Here is a 23,014-nt window from a genome sequence, read left to right as displayed (position 1 = left end):
GAATGTGGAGACTGTATGGATGGAAGAACAGCTTACATATACTAAGTCCAAGATGCCATTTCTCCAAATATTCCCTTTTCTCTGAGGTATGGTGATCTTGGAGTTGGTATATTTAAGTTTGGGGGGCTGCAGGGGGGGGGGGGCTTACCCACCTGAAAAAAGAGACTTAAAGGAGAAGAGCGATTTTCGAAATTCGCTCTTTTTCTGTGTAGTCGGACTTTTTTTTTTGGACTGTTTTCACTCTGCATTTTCAGTGCTGACATTTCAGTAGGGAGCCATTAAACCAACAAAAGATAGTCAGCAATCTTGTATACTTAAATAAACTAGGTAGGTAATAATAGATCTTATTTATATCTCCTTAAAAATTCAAAGATATATGTGGGTATAGTAACAGTGTTTTATTAAGTAACAGGCTTCACAGCTCCATTAAATATTTTACCACTGACTAGTGTCCCTGGTTTAGTTAAAGACTGCTGGTGGACATTCTCTCAACTAAAGCTAACAACATAGACAGCTTTAGGCACCTGCAATATCAATAGTTATAGGGAGGGCCCCTTAATCATTCTCGATTGTGTGAGGGCCCCACAAAAGCTGCTGCTGGTTGGGGAAAATGAAAAGAAAAAAGTATTCATTTCCTGGTTATGCTCTTTAACCTGAACATAGCTATGATATGGCCTTGTTAAGATAAATGTGATAATGAACATGAGCAAGTTAAGTACTAGACATCAGCAGCCCAGAGTGGCTGATCTCATTGCAAACTTTGTATTTTAAGAAAGAGGTGATGCTTCCAATATTCAGGGATGCTTTTCTCTTTCAGGTAGTCTGGCAGAACAACTAATTTACAATGTATTTCTAAAGAATTCTGCACAATTACAAAAATAATAGCAGAATTAGCATGAAACATGATCTGTCAGGGCCTCTGGAATTACTGTTTAACTGTAGCCTCCAAACAGGCTTTGTGCTTCATAAATGGAGAACAGCAACAGTTATCCCTCTGCACAAAGGTGGGCCATCTATGGGCCCTAGAAACTACAGACCCATAAGTCTCACTTGTCTTATCTGTAAATCCATGGAAAGAATTATTATGGAAATGATCAACTGAGAAATAGTAAACTTCCAGACACTGGACCCAACCCAGTTTGGTGTCAGGGGCCAATCATGCCTACTCAACCAAGCGGACTTCTTTGAGAAGGTAAACAAAGCAATGGATGAGGGAAAAATTATTCACACTGCCTACCTTGACCTGGCCGAGGCATTTGACACAATACCCCACCAGGTATCGTTGACAAACTCAGGAGGTTGGGTACAAACTCATATGTCACCCAGTGGATAGCCAACTGGCTCACACACAGGACCCAGGAAGTTAGAATTGGTGGGTCCACCTCCACAAAGAGGCCAGTCACAAGTGGAGTCCCACAGGGATCAATCCTTGGACCGTTCCTTTTTGGCATTTACTTCTCTGAAGTCAAGCCCAATGCCAGTGGTGTCTGACTGACTAAATTTGCAGATGAATGCAAATTAGGAGATGTCATTGAATCTCACACTGACACAAATATTCTCCAGGAGGGGCTGACACAGACAAACAACTGGTGTCAGTGCCATGGACAAAAACTAAATTCCAAGAAATGCATAATAGTATCCTTTGGGAAGTCATCCACTCCTGGTAACTATCATATTGAGAACCCACCCCTTAGAGTTGACCCAGTAGTCAGGGATTAGGGATACACATAGATGGTAATCTAGCCTTTGGCCATCACGTGTCTACAGTAGTGAGGAAATAATTCTATGTTGTGCAACTTATAAACAAAAGTATGGCATCTAAGTGCAAGGAAGTCATTGTTCCACTCTATTCGGTATTCATCAGACCTATCATTGAGTACAGTGCCCCATTTGGTGTGTACCTAACCAGGCATATCCAACAATTGGAACATCCACAGAGGTTCCTCACTAAAAGAATACAGGGCACAAGTAAAATGTCCTATGCAGACTGCCCCAAGGCCCTATCCCTGTATTCTATCTCCTGCAGTCTTTTGAGGGGAGATCTATGCCTGGCATACAGGGCATTGCAGACTCCACTCTGATGGACTTCTTGCATATTCACTTTTTGTGTTATATGCTGTGCTGAACATGAAACACTCAGACTGCCTCATCCTAATGATGCATACATTTATAAATAAGCTTTAAATGGGTTTTGATGCAAGTGAGAGAGCACCAGACTGGATAAGAGGTTAGGAATTTGAAATGGGAATGGAAGAAATACACTGAGGCATTTGTCTATAGTTAAACAGTATGTCCTTACCAGATAAAGTTATTTAAAATCATATTGTAATTAATGTGTTAAAATAAAACTTATTATTATCTCCTTGCCTCAAATATTTCTTTGACAAGCCATAAGGTAGTACATTAAACATAAGAACATAGTAGAAGTAACCTTGAGTGAAATGGCCACCATTGCAGAATAACCACTTAACATATTTCCTTACGTCACTTTAGCAGTGTAATAGCTCAGACTGGAACACTGAATTTGGCAGATTGGTTCAGAGTCAGGGTTCAAGAACCCATATGTCGAATCAAAAGAACTAGGTATATAACACATAAGCACTTTACTGACAGGAGTTTGTAAACACATCTGACCGGGTAGTTGTTGCCTTTATTCCTTGGTAGTGACCAGATCTTATTCTATGAGATGACTGAGATCAGATCCTGCAGCTTTAACGGAAAGTAAAAGGTCATATCCCCTTCAGATTCTGATATAGAGACAAATGTGTAGGAAATAGTCTTAGATTATGCCTCACAAGTCTTTTTGCCAGTTAACTGGGAATCTGAGTCTGGAAGAAACCATCTCTTTTCATTCTCCAGCAGAAGAGTTGTCTTTTTTTCTATCAACGTGGCCAAATGAAAGAACTGTGTACACCACTTCCACCTTAGCTTTCCAAACAGCATATTGTCAAACCCATATCCAAGTTTCTTCTTGCCAGTTTTGTTTATATGAAAAAATGATTGTTGATCTTTCTTGTCCGTATGACACTGTTGATGCTGTCTACATGGCAGCTGTTTGCAACTGGATCAGTGATGAGATTTGCTTGGTTGCATACTTGGAATTTGCTAGAGGATTTGAAAGCAGAGGTTTTGAATGCATCTCTGGACAAGGAAGTGTTATTTGGATCTTCCTCTGCTCCCAAGAAATTTAATGAAAGGGAAAAGTTATTTCAGGGTTTGTGTCAGTCCACTATCTGCAAATATTGTAGAAACTTACCTTCAAGCCCAGGTCCCTTTTTATAAGAAACAATACAAACTTTCAGAAGCAGTGACATGGAGTGATTATATGAAGAAAGGAGGACCTTCCTAAGCCAAAGGGTAATTAAAAAAAAAAACAGACTGACTGTGCCTTCCATCAGTCTTTTCCCCTTCCCCATCCTGGCAACCCAGTAAAGCTTTCCTAAAACCTGTGCCATCACTTCCCCCTTTGGCAACAAATTACGTTACCGAAACACAAAAAAAAAAGAAATCAGAATCCATGGTATGTGAAGCTGCGGTCGATTTAATTATTGTAAATATGTATGTGTTTGTGAGCAGGTGGAAATAAGGGGGAAAACATAGTTATAACAAATAGATATGATTGCCAAACTAAAGGTGTGGTATATGCGGCTTTGTGCTAGCTGTATGAAGTATATTATATACGTAAAACTGGGCGCTCTGTAAAACAACGGATTTATGAGCATTGTTATGAAATTAAGAAAGGGAAAACTACCAATGTGCTTGCAAAACATATTATGAATAATGATAAGAATTGGTTTAAATTTGTTTAGAAAAGGTACAGAGGAGTGAGACAGGCGGACCCTGGGTGGTCTTTCTCAAAAAAAGAGAACTGTATTGGCAGTTACTTCTTAATGCAATCAATCATCCAGGACTGAATGAATGTGTTTCTGTCAGTAGCTTATTAAAACTAAAAGCTTTACAAATATAGTTTCTAATTTATATTGGAAAGTATATAAGCAACCCATTTTAATAACTTTATTTTTTTCTTTGTATATTTATTTGTATAGTGGGGGTATATTTAATAGTGTTACACTGTCCTGAGTTTTATTGAACTAAAAGAGAGGATGCATGTAACATAAGAAAGAATTTTATTGGCTGTTTATGGAAATAATTTCTTTGTGATTGGTTTAAAATCACCTAGAATGTTTGGAATTAATTATACTTGTAAGGTGAGGGGTGTGTTAAATGGAGAAATGTTATTGGTTTTCAATGTAAATTACATATATTTTGATTGGTGTATTTAACTTGGGTTTTATGAACAAATTGTATCTGATGAAGTTTTGGCATAGACCAGGAAGAAAGCAATAATCATAAGTGTTTAACCATTTTTTGTTTTTTTGCAGTAAGTTTACAAAGTGTGTTGGTCATATTAAAAGGTTTTTAAGCACCTGGTACAAGAGACATAGCATTCTTCTTGTGGAGTTGAACAAATTACATTAGAAACTTGGGTCCTGAGAATTATACAAAAATGCTGCAACTTGCAGTGAGACCATCATCCCTCATTTCATTAGAATTCCTTCCCATCTTGCCAACCAAACCTTGCTGTTTCCTTCCATCCTGGATCAAATGCTGGTTCAGGGAGTAATAGAGACTAAATAATGGTCTGGTGCCAAAGAAAGAAGGAGTGTGGAGACTAGTGCTGAAACTTTCATTTCCAGATGTGCACATCAAAATACTTAACTCTGCAATGTCTGTTACCGCTCATTCCTTTTTGCTGTTTCTTCATAACTGTAGATTTAAAATATGCTTAACAGCACATTCCAGTTCAAAAGAACTTCAGATGCTTTTTAAGATATACTGTGTTTGATTCACATTTACAGTTTTCTTCTTTACCATTTGGTCTGTCAGCTGTTCCAAGTGTGTTTACTAAATACCTAGCTCTTGTAATAGGTAATTGCAGGTTACAGGGCATTCACATTTTCCTTATCTAGACCATTCTCATATATTTTTAAACTCTTTTCCAGGCTGTGAAGAATCTCTTCTGTTTGTAAAACATCTTTTTCTCAATTTCGGGTTTCAGCTAAATCTATAAAAATCTTCACTCATTTCATCTTACAGGATAGTGTGTCTAGGATGTCTTTTGGATACATCCTTCATGATGCCCTTTCTTCCTCAGGACAAAGTAGACTTTTACAAGGAACAATTCCAGATGTCTTCCAGACAGACCTACACATCAGGGAGGAACATTCTCAAAATGGCATCCACAATTCTCATGATTTCCCTGGCCAGATTACATATGATGAAAATTCAGTGGTTCCTTAAGTCATTCTGGACACAGCACCATCACCCCTTTTCTTTCAGATTTCGGTGCTGCTTTTTGTAAAGAAGGAGATTCACAAGTGGATAGATCAGCTAGCCCTCAATGCAGGTATCCCTTTATCCCCTCCAATCCCTTCTCAATTTGTAACCACAGATGCAACAGATTTTGCATGAGGAGCTATATCCAAAGGGGTGAATGAACAAGGTTTGTGAGGCAATCAGGACAAAAACAAGTGCATAAACTTCAAAAAATACAGGTACTCAATGCAGTGCCACTTCAGGGTAGAGAGATAAAACCCTACCTGTGACCCAGGAGACCCAGGTTCGATTAGCGAGTCTGGTGTCTGAGCTGCTTTCAGTGTAGGATGGGCATGCCCTCCAGGGAGAGGATGTTCATCAAAGGTGCTGTCTGAGGGGAAGTGTGATCCACAAACGAGAAAAACTCTTGGATTTTGTTGATGAATGCAGGGGTGGGGGTTGGGAAAAACAAAGATGTGTCATAAACAAATAACCCCTTTTAGCAGCAGAAACAGTTGCCAGTACCACCCTCAGGATGTCCTAAAGAGTGACATTGTGCCCAGCTCACACAGGGTAACCCAGGGGAGGAAGAAATAGCTGGAAACCTGGCTACGGACAAGGGCACCTGGACTGCCTGAATGAATGAATGAATGAAGCAGGTGGGAGGTACAGGAGGAAAATAATGTCATTATTGAGTGCCGTCAGAGCTCTAAACCATCGCTGGACATCACAGACAACACTGCAGTCATGGCAAACCTAAACAGATATGAAGGAACAAAAAATGCTAGCCTAGTATCTGACCCTTCATTTCATTCTATCCATACAGGCTACTTCTGTTCTGTCTGAGAAGAAGTCTGTGACAGACAAACTGAATAGGATCAGGATAGACCCACATAAATAGAACTTACACCTTGAGCTCTTCCAGGAAATCATCTGCTTGCAGTAACTCCAGTAACTCAAATAAATCTGTTTGCCTCCATTCACAACAGACAATTAAAGATGTTCTGCTCCAGGACTAATTGCAGAAAGATCAGGAAGAGAGATGCTTTTTTCTTGCCCATGGATAGTGATGTTCCTATACATTTTTCTGAGTTTTTTTCTGTGGTAAGACAGAGTCCTTTTAAAGATCCAGAAATATGATCCAAAGATGATACTGCTACCTCCCTTTTGGACCAGGCAAATCTTGGTTTTTCCTTCTGCTGAAAAAGCTTCCCAAAGGATGAACACACAAGGCAGGAGTTCTCTCAATCAACCCAGATTTCAACTTCTTCAGCTTGCAGCCTGAATGATATAGTTTTAGTACAATTTAGGCACTTGTTCTAAGAGAATGTGCAGCTGGTATTAAAGGAGGGTCAGAAACCTTTTACTAGAAATCATATATGGGTAAGTGGAAAAGAAGTTTTATTTAGAGCCATAGTATGAACTCAGTACCCTTTAAAAGATAAAAACACCTTTGATTCTACATTATATGTGTGAATTATTGTCCTCTGACCCTTCTTACTCTTCCATTAAGATTGATGTTTTGGCCATTTCTGCTTGTCTGCATGTAGATCCCCTCTTTCTGACATGTCTCAAGTAAAACAGCTTCTATAAAGGGTATTGCGTATCCATTGACGTAAGTTAGCTCCTTCTTGGAATCTTAACTTTGTAGTAGAAAAATGTGCGCTTTTTTCTTTTGAACTGGTTCATGAGGCAGATTTAAAGTTTTTATCATGGAAAACAGTGTTACTCATTGCTCTGACCTACCTGAGTTGCAGGCTCTTATGGTGACTTAGCCCTATATCATTTTAAATAAGGATAGGGTATCTTATAAACTAATCCTTCTTTTGTGTCTGAAGTGGTTTCAGAGTTCACATTGAATCACTCTGTTGACATTCTTTCCAAAAAAAACAGAAGCGAGAAGATTCTGCATGCTCTGGATGTACACAGGCAACTCAGATAATATACAGATAGGCCAAAGGGATTCAGAAATTTACATCAGTTGTTCATTTCTTATGAAAAAAGAGCAAAAGGACAATCATTTTCAAAACAGACTATTTCTAAATGGCTGTCCTGTGCTATTCAGTATCGTTAGTCATATCATAGAAAGTCTCAGGCAAAGTTAGAGCACATTCTACCAGGCTACATCTGCTGCATTTTGGAAAGGAGGGGGACTCTAGACAATTTCTAGTGGCAGGAACATGGTTTTCCCCCAATACCTTTACTGAGCATTACAAAACTTACTTTTTTTCAAGAGTTAGGGCAGCATTTACTAGGACTGTTCTCCAGGGGCTCCTGTGTTCTGATCCTGGTTCCTCCTCCTCCTCCCTTTCCTTCTAATCTTTGGTATTTATCCCATGTAGCCTAGGCTAATGCAACAGTGAACTAATAATGAATACAGTAAAACTGTATAAGCAAACTTACCATAACTGCAGGTGTTCAGATGGTAACCATTTGAAATGTCTAAACCCGCTAGAGTGAGTCCTGAAACACAGAGGCTGAATGATCGAAAAAACAGACTTGCATATACTTACGTCCAGGATTACCATTTCCCAGAATATTCCTTTTTTTCTGAGGTATGGCAAACTCAGAGATGGTATATAAAAATTTGGGCATGTGGGTGGGTTTGCACCCACATTTGGGGTGCAGTGGGTCTTGCTCCCCCCACAAAAGAGAAGCTTAAAGGAGAAGAGTGATGATCAATTTTGACTCTTCTCCTGCATTTTCGGTCTCTGCATGTCGAATGTTGACATTTCAATAGGGAGCTATTCTAATAGATCACTGTTACAGTTCACCCGTCCTGTTTTTTGCCAGAGTGGAGATCCTTATCTTCCCCTTTTTCATAGTACATACTTCTTGACTCCATCTTTCCTGGGGCAGGAAAGCTCTGAATTGTTGGCAACCATATGTCTACTTTTATAACGGTTTGCTCATGAGCCCCAATGGACGTATGTGTGTGGAAGGTGCTATAAAGCTTTGGAAGCTGACTGGATATTTGATCCTTAGCAGGATACATACCTTATACCTTAGGATACTAAAGCAGTGATTATTCAAACATGTACTGCGGTGGTGGTGCTGCGGTAGCGTTGTCGCCTCACAGTAGGACGTTGTCCTGTTCGATTCTAAGTTAGAGCGTCTTCTGTGTGGAGACATGCGTGAATGAGCGTACCTTTGTTGAAGGTTGTGCATCAGGGCTGGCAACTCGGCACGTAAAAATCTACTGCCAATCATTAGCGGTCCGGAGTTCCGCTGTGGTGACCCCTAACCGGGAAAAGCCGAAAGACACAACAACTGTTTTGTTAAGTTTTCTTACACAGCTGTACTTTGAGTGGATGTTTTGTTTTTAAACAATTTGTTCCTGCTCGATATGGTTAACTTGCCTTCTGATGTCCTCAATAGGAGTGAGAAGGATTTGAATCGTGGGGTACAGGAGTGGTAGCATGACTATTTAAAACTGATAATAGGTAATTAATAAATAAATGTAGCACTTCATCTTGAGATGAGGTACATATCAGAGGTTCCTACCTGGTGTTTTGTATAAGTTATTTATAAAACTCTACATTAAAGTGTTGTGGGTTACAGATTTGATCTAGTCCCCTGGTTCTGTTGCTTTCCATATTGCATATATATGCTGGGGAATCAACACTAATGCTATGTAAGAAAGGTGCCTACTGCTATTTCTAATGATATAGCCCTCGTATGATTTAAGAATAGCACGGTGATTTTGATTTTCAGCTGTAGCCTCACTTTTCCTATATTTAACCGATTTTCTTTATAAGGAAAGACCTATTTAAAGATACTTTTTATTAATTAACTGAACCAAGTGTATACAAAGATTCATTAGCACTAATTGTATAGGATCCACTGTTTCAAGACATTCTAGATTGAAATATAAAAAGTGCTACTCTTTTTGACCCTCTGCTATGATGTTCAGAGACCAGTGGTTATGATATTTAGTGCTGTGAGGTTAAGTATGACAAATGTGATGGTGAGGATAATGTTTTGAGCCTATCAAGAGTGATTTATTTTTATTCTTTTCTTTTTTTTTTTTTTTTTGTTTTATTATTTTTTTTATGAAGTTTGGCTTTATTAGGTTGATGGACAACACTGAAGACCATCTTCATTATTGAGGAAAAAGTATAAAAAATAAAGCATATGAGCAATTTTATCATTATGGAGTCATTGCAGTTAGAACATGTAGGCAACTGACTATATATCCATTATGCTACTTTATTGCACCTTCTACAGTACTTTGCTTTCTTTTATCTGTATAACAATTAAGTAGTCACTACAGTTTGATCTTGCATGGATGTCATAATGCTGTTTTTTCCCAAATACAGAATTTAACTCCATCATTGTTTGACCTTACCACTTGATTGGAAGGCAGTTCTAATCATATACAATGCTTACTTTAAAGATAATATTTTCTGCTGATTCCTTAAGCTGTCTGTATTATACCCTCATATTGTTTCCTCTTTTCATTCATATTTGTGAATGTTTTCTATTTGGATTTTTTTATACCTGTTTTTACATTAATGTGTATGACTTAATTTTTAGCTATTGTAGTGCTAGTAAAATAACACAGAATATGTAGAGAGGACTGACTTGGAACATTAATAAAGGAGAATAAGTTGTAATGTCCTGGGTATATTTGGTAAAATTGGCTTTTCCTATTCATTACTAAAATGAATTTTAATCTACATGAGTATTTTTAAATTGTTGCATTTCTGTACATTGCAGAATGGACATGTTGTCAAGTAAACCTGCCCATATTTCCTTAGTATATTAGAATTTCTTACTAAAATTGTAGCTGTGGTTGTGGATTGTTGGTTTATGTTCTAAACTATGCCTTATTCTACTGTTTACTGTACTTTATCTTCACAAAACAGGGTATTTGCTTCATTCGAACCAGTCGTCCTGAAAATGAGGTTCTGTATGAAAACAATGAACACTTCCAAATAGGACAGGCTAAGGTAAGTGGCTAAGATGTTGGATTACAAAGCTGAAGTCATTGGTGTGAATCCTGTCTCCTCTTACTACCACAATATACAATCTAGGATAAATCACTTTACATACAGTGGGTTGCTGGGCTTTTCCCTAACAAGGAACTTCAGTGTTCTAGTGGAAACACCCAATACCTAGATAAAAAAATCACCCAAACCACAGTAACTTGTTTTGTAAATCAGACTTTGATTTCTAGTGAGGAAGGCCAGGATCAAGGAGAATCTTCCATCACATAACACACATCTTTGCTACATGTTGCTTGCACACTATGCCTTCTGCTGCATAGTGCAGCAGAAATAACTAAAATAAATACAAAAACTACAGTGGAGAACAGTAATGTAGTGGAAGACACCCTTACACCAGAATCGCTACAGTGAATTACAGAACTGAAGTGCTGATTTATATCTACAGTATGTCAGTATTACAAAAGGAGAGTCATAAATATGTAGCACTGTGTATGTCATTTACATGCTGCCATGTCATGTATGTCACTTACATGCTGCCATGTCACTGTGGTGCCATATGCCTCATACCAGTATACTGTGGAAGTCAGAGCAGTAAATAGATCAGATACTGAGGAAGTCGCAAAGGGCATGCCCCCAGCTGTAGAGTAATTACAAAAAAAGCCCTTGTAGGAGGGGCCTGCTTTCTCCCTAATGCAGGCAGACATTCTACCACCATAAAACTGCAGCAGGCATTCTGCCCCAGCTCTGTTCCACCCTCACACTGTCTGTAGTATAACGCAGTACTTATTTCCATTTTGTTGTACTGTAGTTTCCTAACTCTTAGAGTAAGGCTTTCATCCATTATGATTTATTGTGTGATGCTGTCAGGTTGGTACTCAGATGTTTATAAATTGCAGATTTGTAGTGCCATCTACCAGCAACTAAGCTGCATAAATGACTTTTGCTGTACTGCATAATTCCACAAAGTGTTTATAAATCCAGCTGTAGATCCTTAAATTCAAGTCCACAGCATATGCTTGCCTTTAATGAACAGAATGACTTGCTATGGTGACATTGATAACAGTTGTGTGTGTAACCAGTGTTCTTCAAGATTGCTTTAGACTCAGCCTCCAAGTAACTACCTATGTTTGTGTTCTATAAGTATGCAATAAGGAACACTGTCCTTTCAAGGTGTCTTCTTCTTTCGGCTTTTTCCCGGTTAGGGGTTGCCACAGCAGATCACCTGTCCACTCATGATTGGCAATGGGGTTTTACGGTGCTGAGGTGCCAGCCCGTTGCCCAACCTTCCACAGAAGGCACATGCACGCACACACTCACACCTAGGGCCAATTTGGAGTGTCTAATCCACCTACAGCATGTCTTTGGGATGTGGGAGGAAACAGGAGCACCCGGAGGAAACCCACGTGACCAAAGGGAGGACATGCAGACTGCACAGAAGGCACCCCAGCCGAATCAAACTGAAGAACCTCTTGCTGTGAGGCGGCAATGCTAACCGCTGCACCATCGTGGCCTCCCTTGTCCTTTCAAGGTGTCTGTAAAGCAAAAAAAGCATTGTTAGGATCAGTATAGTGTTTAGTACATTCATTAGGCCAGTCATTTAATATAATGTCCCCTCATTAGGCCAGTCATTTAATATAATGTCCCCTTTGGCATGTATCTGTTTAGGTACATGCAACAACTGTAACACCCATAGCGATACCTTACCAAAAGGATACAAGCCCTAAGCAACATGTCATGTCATACATGGATCAACTCAAAGCCCTGTCACTATACTCGGTATCCTACAGACTGCTAAGAGGTGACGTGTCTGGCAAGCAAGGCATCATCTGACCCATTACTGATAGATTTAATGCACATCACCAAGTCAAATGGCATCAGACGTACTCTGTCTAGGGATATAAACCCCTTCTGCAACATAAACAGAACTGTTTAGATGCACAGGATATTTATTTATTTTATTTATTTGACATTTGTTTACTGGGATAATCTGACTGGGTACTTTACTTATTTTCAGCAGAGGCCTGGGGAGAAAAGCTCCACATTTAGAAAAACACACACACACACACACACACACACACACACACACATATATATATATGGGTCTACTACTAATGCCCGAAACGACGATTTCCCGACAGAAAACTCACCGACGCCAGATGACCGACAGGTAAGTGTACCGACAGGGTGATTTGCCGACAGCGGAAAGACCGACAAGGGAATGTGCGATCGCGACGCGGTAAGTGTGCGATGGTGACGGAGTTAGGAGCGGTCAGGTAAGTGCTCGAGATTGTGGGATGTCGGGTTAGGCTGTGGGAAAGGTGAGTGTGTGTTCGTGTCGGAGGTATGGTTCGGGTAAGGTAAGTGTGTGCTAGTGAGGGACTGTAGTTTAGGGATGGGTTAAGTGAGTTAGGGTTAGGGTGCAGGTAGGTGAAGTGTGCGTTAGTGTCGGAGCTTGGGCTAGGGGTGGGTTAAGTGAGTTAGGGTTAGGGTGCAGGTAGGTGATGTGTGCGTTAGTGTCGGAGCTTGGGCTAGGGGTGGGTTAAGTGAGTTAGGGTTAGGGTGCAGGTAGGTGATGTGTGCGTTAGTGTCGGAGCTTGGGCTAGGGGTGGGTTAAGTGAGTTAGGGTTAGGGTGCAGGTAGGTGAAGTGTGCGATAGTGTCGGACCTTAGGGTTAGGGTTTGGGTCAGGGCTAGTGTGTATGCTATGTAGTGTCGCGTGTTGTTTACGTTCCGTGTGTCGGTGTAATGGTGTTCGGTGTTTTGCGTTGTCGGGTTTGTGTGATGTCGGTCATCTGGCGTCGGGGAGTTTTCTGTCGGGGAATTGTCGTGTCGGTAATTAGTAGTAGACCCATATATATATATATATATATATATATATATATATATATATATATATATATATATATATGTGTGTGTGTGTGTATACACATATATACACTTAGTTAACACAGAGTGTTCACAAACATTATAAACTTAGTAAAAAAAATGTGTATAAACTTGGTTACATTAGTGTTCAAGTGTTACAAACTTAGTAACATAAATTGTTGCTAACATTATATACAGAGTTGCACAGTTGTAGTCAGTTGTAATCATGATGCACAGTTATACAATAAGGTACAGTAATGTCAGAAAAACACTAGTAGTTGACTATTAAGTAGGCAGTGAGGGTTACATGGCACTGGTCGTAGAATATTTACAGTTTAGGTTTGTACCCAATTTGAATAGGTGTTTCATATGGTACATATACTTTGAGTAGAGTGAGTTTGAGAAGCATGACACAGGTTTTTAGTTAATCAATTTACTAGTCCTCTGGTGTACAAGGTTGTATCCTGTTTCCAATGATTCAACAGATTTTTTAGTAGATTAGCTCAAGAGGGAGGGTTAGTCTATAAAGAGGAGGGGATAGAAGGGAAGCAGAGTGGATGCGAGGTAGGTGTGAAGAGAGGAAGAGGTAGATTAGCCCGGAGTAATTCATGTGCATAGCCATGTTTTGTTTAGATGTTCTTGTAGAGAAGTTTTAAAGGGAGGTAGGCTGGGAGTTAGCCTGATGTTAAGTGGGAGGGAGTGTCATACTTTGGTGACCGAGTATGAATAAAATGATTTTCCTTGGTTTCTGGAGGGTTTGTATATTTTGAGAAGGAGTTTGTCTTCGAATCGGAGAGTTCAGTTTTGCTATGTAATGTTGGATTATGTTAGCAGAGGGTACCATTGCTGTGGAACAGAATTCCCATCCACATAAAACAAAGTTCATCCGTATCCATATTCAAGTGCAACTTAGATCTGTAGATGAGAAACAAAAAAATGATCTACCCCCTCTACTACTAATGGGCAGAGGCAGCTCCTAAATGTTTTATCCCATGCATGGGTCCCCTCAAATTGTCAATGTCATGATCACAGTTATTCTCTTTAGGGGTAATACATAATTATCAACCATGAGATAGGTAAGGCCAGTCTATAACCAAATGGAATGAGTTATTTTGAGCATAAAAAGGAAATTGCCTAGGCTTAAAGTGGCCTACAAGGGCAGCTAGCATAATACTTACCTATGAACCTATCAGAGAAGAGCATAATGAACTGTTTTTCGGATAAAAATAAATGGGAGAGGAGCTCTTAAAATGCTGAGTACAAAGCATCAACTAAGCTTTCTGCAGTACTTCCTGGAAGTAAGGACTACCTGGTGTTTTGTATAAGTTACCTATAAATCACCATAATTAACATGGTATGTCTGACAATGCAAATGATTAAGAATATAAAACTGCTAATGAGTTTAATCCTGTAGGTTTGACACCCTCAGCTTCCATTTGCCTACTCTGTCATTCTGAGCAGGTCCATGCGGCTTATTGCTCAATTCAAATTAACAAGTAACAGCTAAGTAAAAAAGATAATTTGAGTCATTTTGGGAATTCTACATCACCCCAAAGTTGCAGGCCTAGAGATTGCCGGACTTTTTAAACACAAACACCCTGGACAAGTTAGTCATTACACCCATTATTGGAGAAAGCATACTGGATGTGGTCATCACACATATGGGAGAATGCTGCATTCCCCCTTCAGTATAGTGGTCTCTCTGATAAGGTCAGAACATAAAGCTGTCTCATTCAAATTAAAATCAATACTGTGACCCCTAGCAAACCTTGTAACAGTTAGGAACTGCTCTAAGGCAAGCCACCTATTATTAATCTGTTACCTGACAATATTTCAAGCCTCTACAAATGTAGGGAGCACAACAACCTATGCAGAATTGCACACAGAAACTCAATACAATCATGTTAATAGAGAAAGATGTGCCTACCAGAAACAAGACCAGAACAAACTCAAAAAACAAACCAGCCTAGTAGAATCCAAACATAAACAGACTGTACAAGAAGAGAAAAAAGTCATAACTAGAATTAGGAAGTGCAACACCCATCAGGATAAAAACTCCTTCATCAGGATAAGAAAAATGAAAAGGCAAATTAAGTCTACCAAAGCCAGTTTGGAGCCAGAGATGGCCTGAGAGGCATAGGATAACCACAAGACTTTCTTTAGCTATGTCCAAAACCTCCAAAGTGGTATACAACAGTGCACAGATCTGATTGAGTGGATGTTGGAAGCCCAAAGCTAGGGGTGCAGTGCATGTTCCTGTTATACTCTTGAGGCCAGGTTGCATTTTGTGAATTGGTTATTGAGTCAGACCTGTGGATACTTTCTTTGTTTTACTTTACTTTGCTAGGTACCTGGGTGTAACTTAAAAGAGCATCCTTCCAGTGCCAGACTGTTCCTTTCTTCACGCATTGGTTGGCAGTGGTGGGATTCAACCCCCAATCAGTGAGATCTGGTAGTGACGTGTATGTTTATATACATGCATATGTGTGTATGCTGTGTATTCAGATCACTGTTGCTTGAAAACAGTGCTGGGAATAGAGTGAGATTGCGTTTAAGTAAGGATAAGAAGGTTTTCCTTTTCCCCAGTTATACAGTCTGGGAACGTGTATGTTTAGATGTGTGGTAGTGCGATAATTATAGGAGCCATGGTACCCCTGCAAAAAAGTAATTTATTTGGTTATATCACTTTAGTGTAACACTTGTGTGATGTCCAGCCCCACCCCCAGTAAGGAAACCTCCATAAAAAACTTCTCCAAAGCCAACTTCATGCTACTCAAGTCAGAAGTGACAAACTTCATGACATCCATGCAGATGGGAGCTGAAAGTTCGACTGCTGAATCCTACACTAAGGCACTGTACGAGCACATCCACTTGTGCATGAATCATGCCACCCCGAATAGAACCGAGACGCTCTCCTCCAAAAGAAGGAAGCCGATCTGGTGGTCCCCTAACATAAACAAACTATACAACAGAAGAAAGAAACTGTTGCAGAAAAGAGGAAAATCCCAGGATGCAAAAAACTCCATTACCAGCCTCAGTAAGAAGCTGAGATCCCTCATAAAATCCTCCAAAGCTAGTTATGAAAATAAAATTGACAAAGATTCCAAAGACAATCACAAGGCATTCTATAGTTATGTCAAGAATCTAAATGTCAATGCTCAGATATGCAACAACAGAATGGCATTAAGTATACTGATCCCAAGGATATTGCCAATATCCTGGCAGATCAATTTAGTGCCAACTTCACCCCCCTCTCACCCCCTAAAGGGCCCATCTCAATACCAAAAGATTGCCAAATTCCAATAATCATGGCTACACAGGTAGAAACCGCATTCTCCAAAGCTAAGAATACATCATCCATGGGACCAGATGACATCCCAGGCTGTGTACTACATGAACTACAAAATGAACTGGCACCTCACCTAAGTGTCATGTTTAATCATAGCCTCACCTCAAGCTTCATGCCCACTGAGTGGCACACAGCTACAGTTATCCCACAAGGGGGGGGTCCATCTTGGATCCCGGGAACTACTGTCCCATCAGTCTGATGAGCCTGATCTGCAAGGGCATGGAACGCATTATCATAGAACTTATAAACAAAGACATTGGCAACCTTCAAACACTGGACCCCACCCAGTTTGGGTTCATGAAAGGCCAATCTTGTCTCCTGAACCTGATTGACTTCTTCGAATCAGTCTCCACAGCTGTGGATGAGGGTAAGGCAGTCCACACAGCCTATCTGGACCTCGCCAAGGCCTTCGACACCATCCCCCACTCTGGAATCATAGATAAACTTACTGAGCTGGGCATAAATCCCTACATCACTCGATGGGTTGCCAATTGGCTTACTGATAGAACCCAAATTGTAAAAGTAGCCAACTCCAAATCCAGCTCCAGACAAGTGACAAGTGGAGTACCTCAGGGTTCAGTACTGGGACCGTTCTTGTTTGGCATCTACTTCTTTGAAGATGACTGCAAACTTTGAGCCATTAATGAATCTCCAAATTATATGGATATTCTACAAAAGGGCCTTGCAGAAACAGATGCTTGGTGCCAGAGCCATGGGCTCAAGCTTAATGCCAAGAAATATATAGTTATCCCCTTTGGGAAAAACCATGTACCCATGAATTACCATATAGGTGGCAGTACACTAAACACCGAAAGTGTGATGAGAGACTTAGGGACACAAGTGGACAGTGGTCTCACCTTCGATAACCACATCGCCACAACAGTCAGGAAATCCTTCTATGTGGCACACCTCATCACTAAGGGCCGGGCTGGCAACTCAACACTGTAAAACTCCACTGCCAATCATGAGTGGACAGGTGATCTGCTGTGGTGACCCCTAACCGAGAAAAGCCGAAAGAAGAAGAAGAAGACTCTTTTAGACACAGTGCTTCAGATGTTGGAACATTACACTCAAATGCAGCATGTATTCAAACCTTCACACTGATTATTACATTTGAGTTTTATTCCTATGATTTCAGCTAGCTTCTGTTTCCACCTAGTCTGTACTTTTTAACTTGCAAATAATTCACACAGTAGATGTTATTAACACAAACTTTGCCCATAAGTAACCAATTTGCATGACTCTGTTCAACATACATGGACTCTTGAACAACAAATTTGTTTCTTTCATTTTCACGCTTTAGCCAAATAATTCATTTTGCCACAGCTTCTACAGAACTGATTAAGAGCAGGACATTTCCATCATGTTTATAGTCACATGTGCTGTAGTAGGTATTCTGTGTGCTTGTCTGACTTCTCACATTTGTTAGGGAGTACATGACTCACTTTTACACTTACACTTTCAAATTTTCCATTTTAGAAGTAGCCCAAACATTTCAATTACTTCAGTGTACTTTTATTTGAGATGAAGCAAATTTAATGCATTGTGTACGCATCAGTTTCTGTACTTAAAACCATACTGGATTCGGTAAAAATCAGTTTCTGTACCTAAAGCCATATTGGATTCTCTCAAAAATTTGCCCTCGTCTGATCATTTGTGATAAGTCAAAAACAACTCTTTACTAATGAGTCGTGCAACTCACCAAATTCACATTCTTTAGCTTGTTTCAATAGTTGAGTAACATAAATCTCAATAGTTTGTGGGATGCTCAGTCCTTGTAAAAAACAAATGGAAGTCAGACGGCAGATTCATTTTAGCTCATTGAAACCCTGAAACTTGTAACTCCAGTCACTGTAATATTCTCTCTTCTTCCCCTCCAAAAACATATGTGTTGTAAACCTCTGGGACTACGTACCTTGTGATATGTAGAAGTGTAGCGCACTGTGTATTTTCAGGCTTTTTGGAGGTTCTACTCACAAATAACAAATCAAAATTCTGGATCCGTAAATTCAAGGTATTAAGCAGATTACCCTGAGCACACAGGTTGTCCTCGGTTCAGTAGTTAAAACATTTCTTAAACAGAAGGTAAAATAACATTTACTATTACTTATGTTGCCGTGTGCATTCTTTTGGGCATTGAAAATATTTGTTTCTTCACTCTGATGCCATGTAAAGAATGAGATGGTGACTATTTGTATGTAGTCAGCCTTAATAAAATGCATTTCCAGCTACACTGCTGTACAAGATACTTAGGTCACATGATGTATATTTTAGTGGCTACGTTAGGCTTAGGCACTAATTTCTAAAATAAATATTCTGTATGTTACACATCCTGTCCACTCAGCACCATAAGCCTATATTTTGATGTGTCCTGTAAATGCTCCTTCTCATTTGTCTACAGATTTATTCTCACATCTAGACTTCTTTTTTCACTGTCTCTCTCTTTGCCTTCTACTTCCATATACATTCATTTAAGGAACCTCAATCTGCAGAATCATTTAGGTAAAAAAAAATCTGTCTGAATGCATGGCCACTGTACTCACAAAATTGAAAGGTCACATATTGAACATTATGTTAAAATTCCTTCTGATATCATACTTGCTCCAGTTAGCTGGTTCTGATTTGTGTTATGCAGGAGGTGAGCACTAGTAGGTGTTTTTCTTCTTTCAAAATTGATATATCATATTGGGAGGATGGTATGTGGGTATGTGCAGGTGATGTGACAAGGTGAGTGTTTTACTAGCAAAGTAGTGAAAGGGAATTATCCATAATACTCTATTTCTCAGATTTAAAATGTTAATGCTTTTTGAACACTAGCTGTAAAGTGTGTGTGTGTGTGTGTGTGTGTGTGTGTGTGTGTGTGTGTGTGTGTGTGTGTATCAGGCAGACACACAAACAAATGCATATATTTATTTGTTTGGAATCCATTGTTTTGTACTTTAAACAAAATTTAACCCACACTTGCCATAACAAAAATTTAAAAATTGCCAAGAAGACTAAAGTTTCTTGATTTTTACATTCCGTTCTGTACAAAAACCAAGCCATTTCTTCATTCAACCTACTATTCAGTGTTAGTGGTGCAACAGGAAGTACATTTGCCTTTGGTGCAGAAGGCTGTGGTTTCTATTTCCACATCACATAGATCAATTGCTGACACTGTAATACAGAGTGGGGGGGGGGGTGCATTCCTGAGTGTGTCATCCTTCAGATGAGACATTAAGCTGAGGCCCTGTCTGCTTGAGTTGGTGGTAGCCCAGGTGGATATAAAAGATCACATGGCACCTACAGAAAAGCGTTGGGGAAGTTTCCGATATCTTGGCCAAACTTTCCCATAGTAGTAGAAATACCACCTGGGATCTCCCATGAAAAGAGGCCATTAGCCTAGTGGGATTAACCAGGTCAAGTAAGAATAAATAAGTACTACCCCACTCCATGCTCACTCACTACATCATCTCAGTCACTAACTTTTCACGTGCCTGCATTGAATAAAAAAAAAAACAAAATGGAGGAGCCTGGATTTCTAACTCAGCTGTGCAGAGTCTAGATTCAGAAAAAAACAGCTTTTGTCCACACTGTAATAATTATTCTCTCACTTTGTCAGTCACGCTCCAACAGCCACGCCACCTTCCACAGGAGGTATTTTATTATTCATTATAATTTCTGCAATTTACCAATAATTTCTCTAGCTTAAAGTTAAACGTTTCTCCACCTTCATTCTCCTCACTTTTTCAGAAATATATCTACTGTTCTTTTATACAACTAACTCATTGTTCCCTTACTTTTCCTTCAGTTTCCCCTCATACACTTCAATGCCTCTTCTTTGCATCTACTTCTAAAAGCAACCCCACTGATCTGTAAACCAACATTTCCCCTTTCATACATTCACTGGAAATACTGTGGTATATCAGTTATATCCTGATCCCCTTTCTGTCTTTTAGTATTTTCTCATCCCCTGCTCACTAGATTCAGCATTGAACCCCATACTAGTGAGGAACTTTACACCACCCTACAACATTTCAAATTCTTTTGGAAACATAAAACACACTGATAGATACAATATTCTCAATAAAGTAAAAGCATACGTCTGCTTAATTTTAATTTTCTCTCTCCTACATTTTTTTACACGTACAGCATATTTTGGCACGCTAATTAAATTGAAAAATGCACCTTAAAACAACAACAGGAAAAGCTTTTTCCCCATGTATTTCACGTCCTTGTAAGTGACATCCGCTGCCCTTAGTACTTTCTCAACCTTCTCTGTATTGTTTAATTTTCCAAGCAAATCTGCTCTCATTCTGTCAAAGACTTTTCTTTATTTCAGTGCCACAACATATTCCTATGTTTTCGTAAACTTACCACCTACCAAAAAGAAAAAACAAACTCTGTCAACACAATCACAGTGGGCCCATTCTCCATTAGTATAGTTTGTGTTTGTTTGTATGGTTTTCCTACCTGTAGTCAGCATGTAGCTGTTAACCATTATCACATCAGTTTCTTTTTCCATGCCTTACCTTTGCCCATGTGTCACACCCACTGTTCAAACAGAAATGCAAGACAGTAATTTATGAGGCAAGTCTTTTCACCCTTGCACACTGTTTCTTTCTTCCCTCTGGTTTTGTGACTACAGAGTTGGTGTGTAAGTTAGTGGGTGTGCAGGGGTGCTTGCTCCATACCAAATTCATCATTTCTGCATGTACTGCTTAGTGTAACTGCACAATCAGTTATCTTTGTTGGCGCTTCTGCTGTCTGTAAATTGGATGAAAACGTTGAGCACTCAATCCTGTGAAAATGTATTTAGCTTAACACTAATTTTGCCAAAATCGTATAATAATTTCCCTTTAGATTCATCCCTTTCTAAATATTTAAACAACCCAGCTCTCCATTCTAATGATGAAAATAATCCATGCTTTGTTTAACTCACCCATGAAGTGCAGGTGCCCAGAATAGTAACAGAGAAGAGAAAGAAAACTTGTTATTCTTTTTTTTTATTATTTTTATAATTATAAGTATGCGGCAAATAGGTTTTAGTTAATGACGTGACAGGAAAGCCATAGGGTATGAAGATCACTTCAGTTGTACAATAAATTATGTTATATATGGGGGTGTATGCAGTTTTTGTTTGAAGTATGCTGGTAGGATGATTTATAAGTTACATCAGTGTGGATATATAGCACTGTATTTGCCTTCAAAGGAAAATAATTTTATGACCCAGCTAGATGGCATATAAGGATGGAACCCTGACTACAGTTACACCCTGATATCAGCTTGGGGATCAGGCTTTGGAGGGGCTGGAAAGAACATCTTTGTTGGCTTGCCTACTCTAGAATGGAGGAAGGGAGGGGGTTCTGCTGTGACAAGGACACATGACTCATGATAGGGATGGTGCCACAGTCATGGGGCAGATTGCTGTTAGTGTTAGCATTTGAAGGGCTGTCAGATTTAAGTGACATTACACACTGTGACTGCGATCCCGAACTGATATGGTCTAGCAGCTTGGGCAATGGAGGAACCAGGGAAGAAGCAGCTTTGTTGGCTTACCCACATCAGTAGGGAGGTAGAGGTTTATTCCTGAATCACATTCCTAGTGATGTGGATGGCGACACAGTCATGATCACTGTTAACTTTGGCGTCTGAAGAGGGTCCAGAGGTACCTGACAATATGTGCTGTGATACTCTTGACTTCCCTAGCTTAGCCCAAATAGGGTATACCAAAATAATCCCCTGAAGTGCAGGGCCAGTGTAGGTGATGCTGTAGGCTGCTCTGCTTCTCTTTGCCTTCCCAAACTGCCAGTGCCAGCCCAGGGGATAGTACTGGGAAACTAAGGGAAAATGGTGCCCCAAGGTAGGTGATGGCCAGCTGGGGAGCAATTGCTGACACTGTAATACAGAGTGGGGGGGGGGGTGTGCATTCCTGAGTGTGTCATCCTTCAGATGAGACATTAAGCTGAGGCCCTGTCTGCTTGAGTTGGTGGTAGCCCAGGTGGATATAAAAGATCACATGGCACCTACAGAAAGCGTTGGGGAAGTTTCCGATATCTTGGCCAAACTTTCCCATAGTAGTAGAAATACCACCTGGGATCTCCCATGAAAAGAGGCCATTAGCCTAGTGGGATTAACCAGGTCAAGTAAGAATAAATAAGTACTACCCCACTCCATGCTCACTCACTACATCATCTCAGTCACTAACTTTTCACGTGCCTGCATTGAATAAAAAAAAAAACAAAATGGAGGAGCCTGAATTTCTAACTCAGCTGTGCAGAGTCTAGATTCAGAAAAAAACAGCTTTTGTCCACACTGTAATAATTATTCTCTCACTTTGTCAGTCACGCTCCAACAGCCACGCCACCTTCCACAGGAGGTATTTTATTATTCATTATAATTTCTGCAATTTACCAATAATTTCTCTAGCTTAAAGTTAAACGTTTCTCCACCTTCATTCTCCTCACTTTTTCAGAAATATATCTACTGTTCTTTTATACAACTAACTCAATGTTCCCTTACTTTTCCTTCAGTTTCCCCTCATACACTTCAATGCC

General features: G+C 39.7%; 1 protein-coding gene across 1 annotated transcript in view; it reads left to right on the top strand.

Moving 5' to 3' along the window:
• Positions 1-23,014, top strand: part of TKT (transketolase) — a 326,482-nt gene that overhangs the window by 280,417 nt on the left and 23,051 nt on the right. The window contains exon 11 of the mRNA XM_044078154.1: positions 10,185-10,268. Coding sequence (XP_043934089.1) covers positions 10,185-10,268 — 84 coding nt within the window. The remainder of the gene's footprint in view (positions 1-10,184; positions 10,269-23,014) is intronic.

The sequence above is a fragment of the Protopterus annectens genome, chromosome 7.part0, assembly GCF_019279795.1.
Source record: "Protopterus annectens isolate FY-2018-M chromosome 7.part0, PAN1.0, whole genome shotgun sequence".
Classification (NCBI taxonomy): Eukaryota; Metazoa; Chordata; order Ceratodontiformes; family Protopteridae; genus Protopterus; species Protopterus annectens.
The sequence above is the reverse complement of the archived record's forward strand: the minus strand, read 5'-3'. Positions and strand labels throughout refer to the sequence as shown.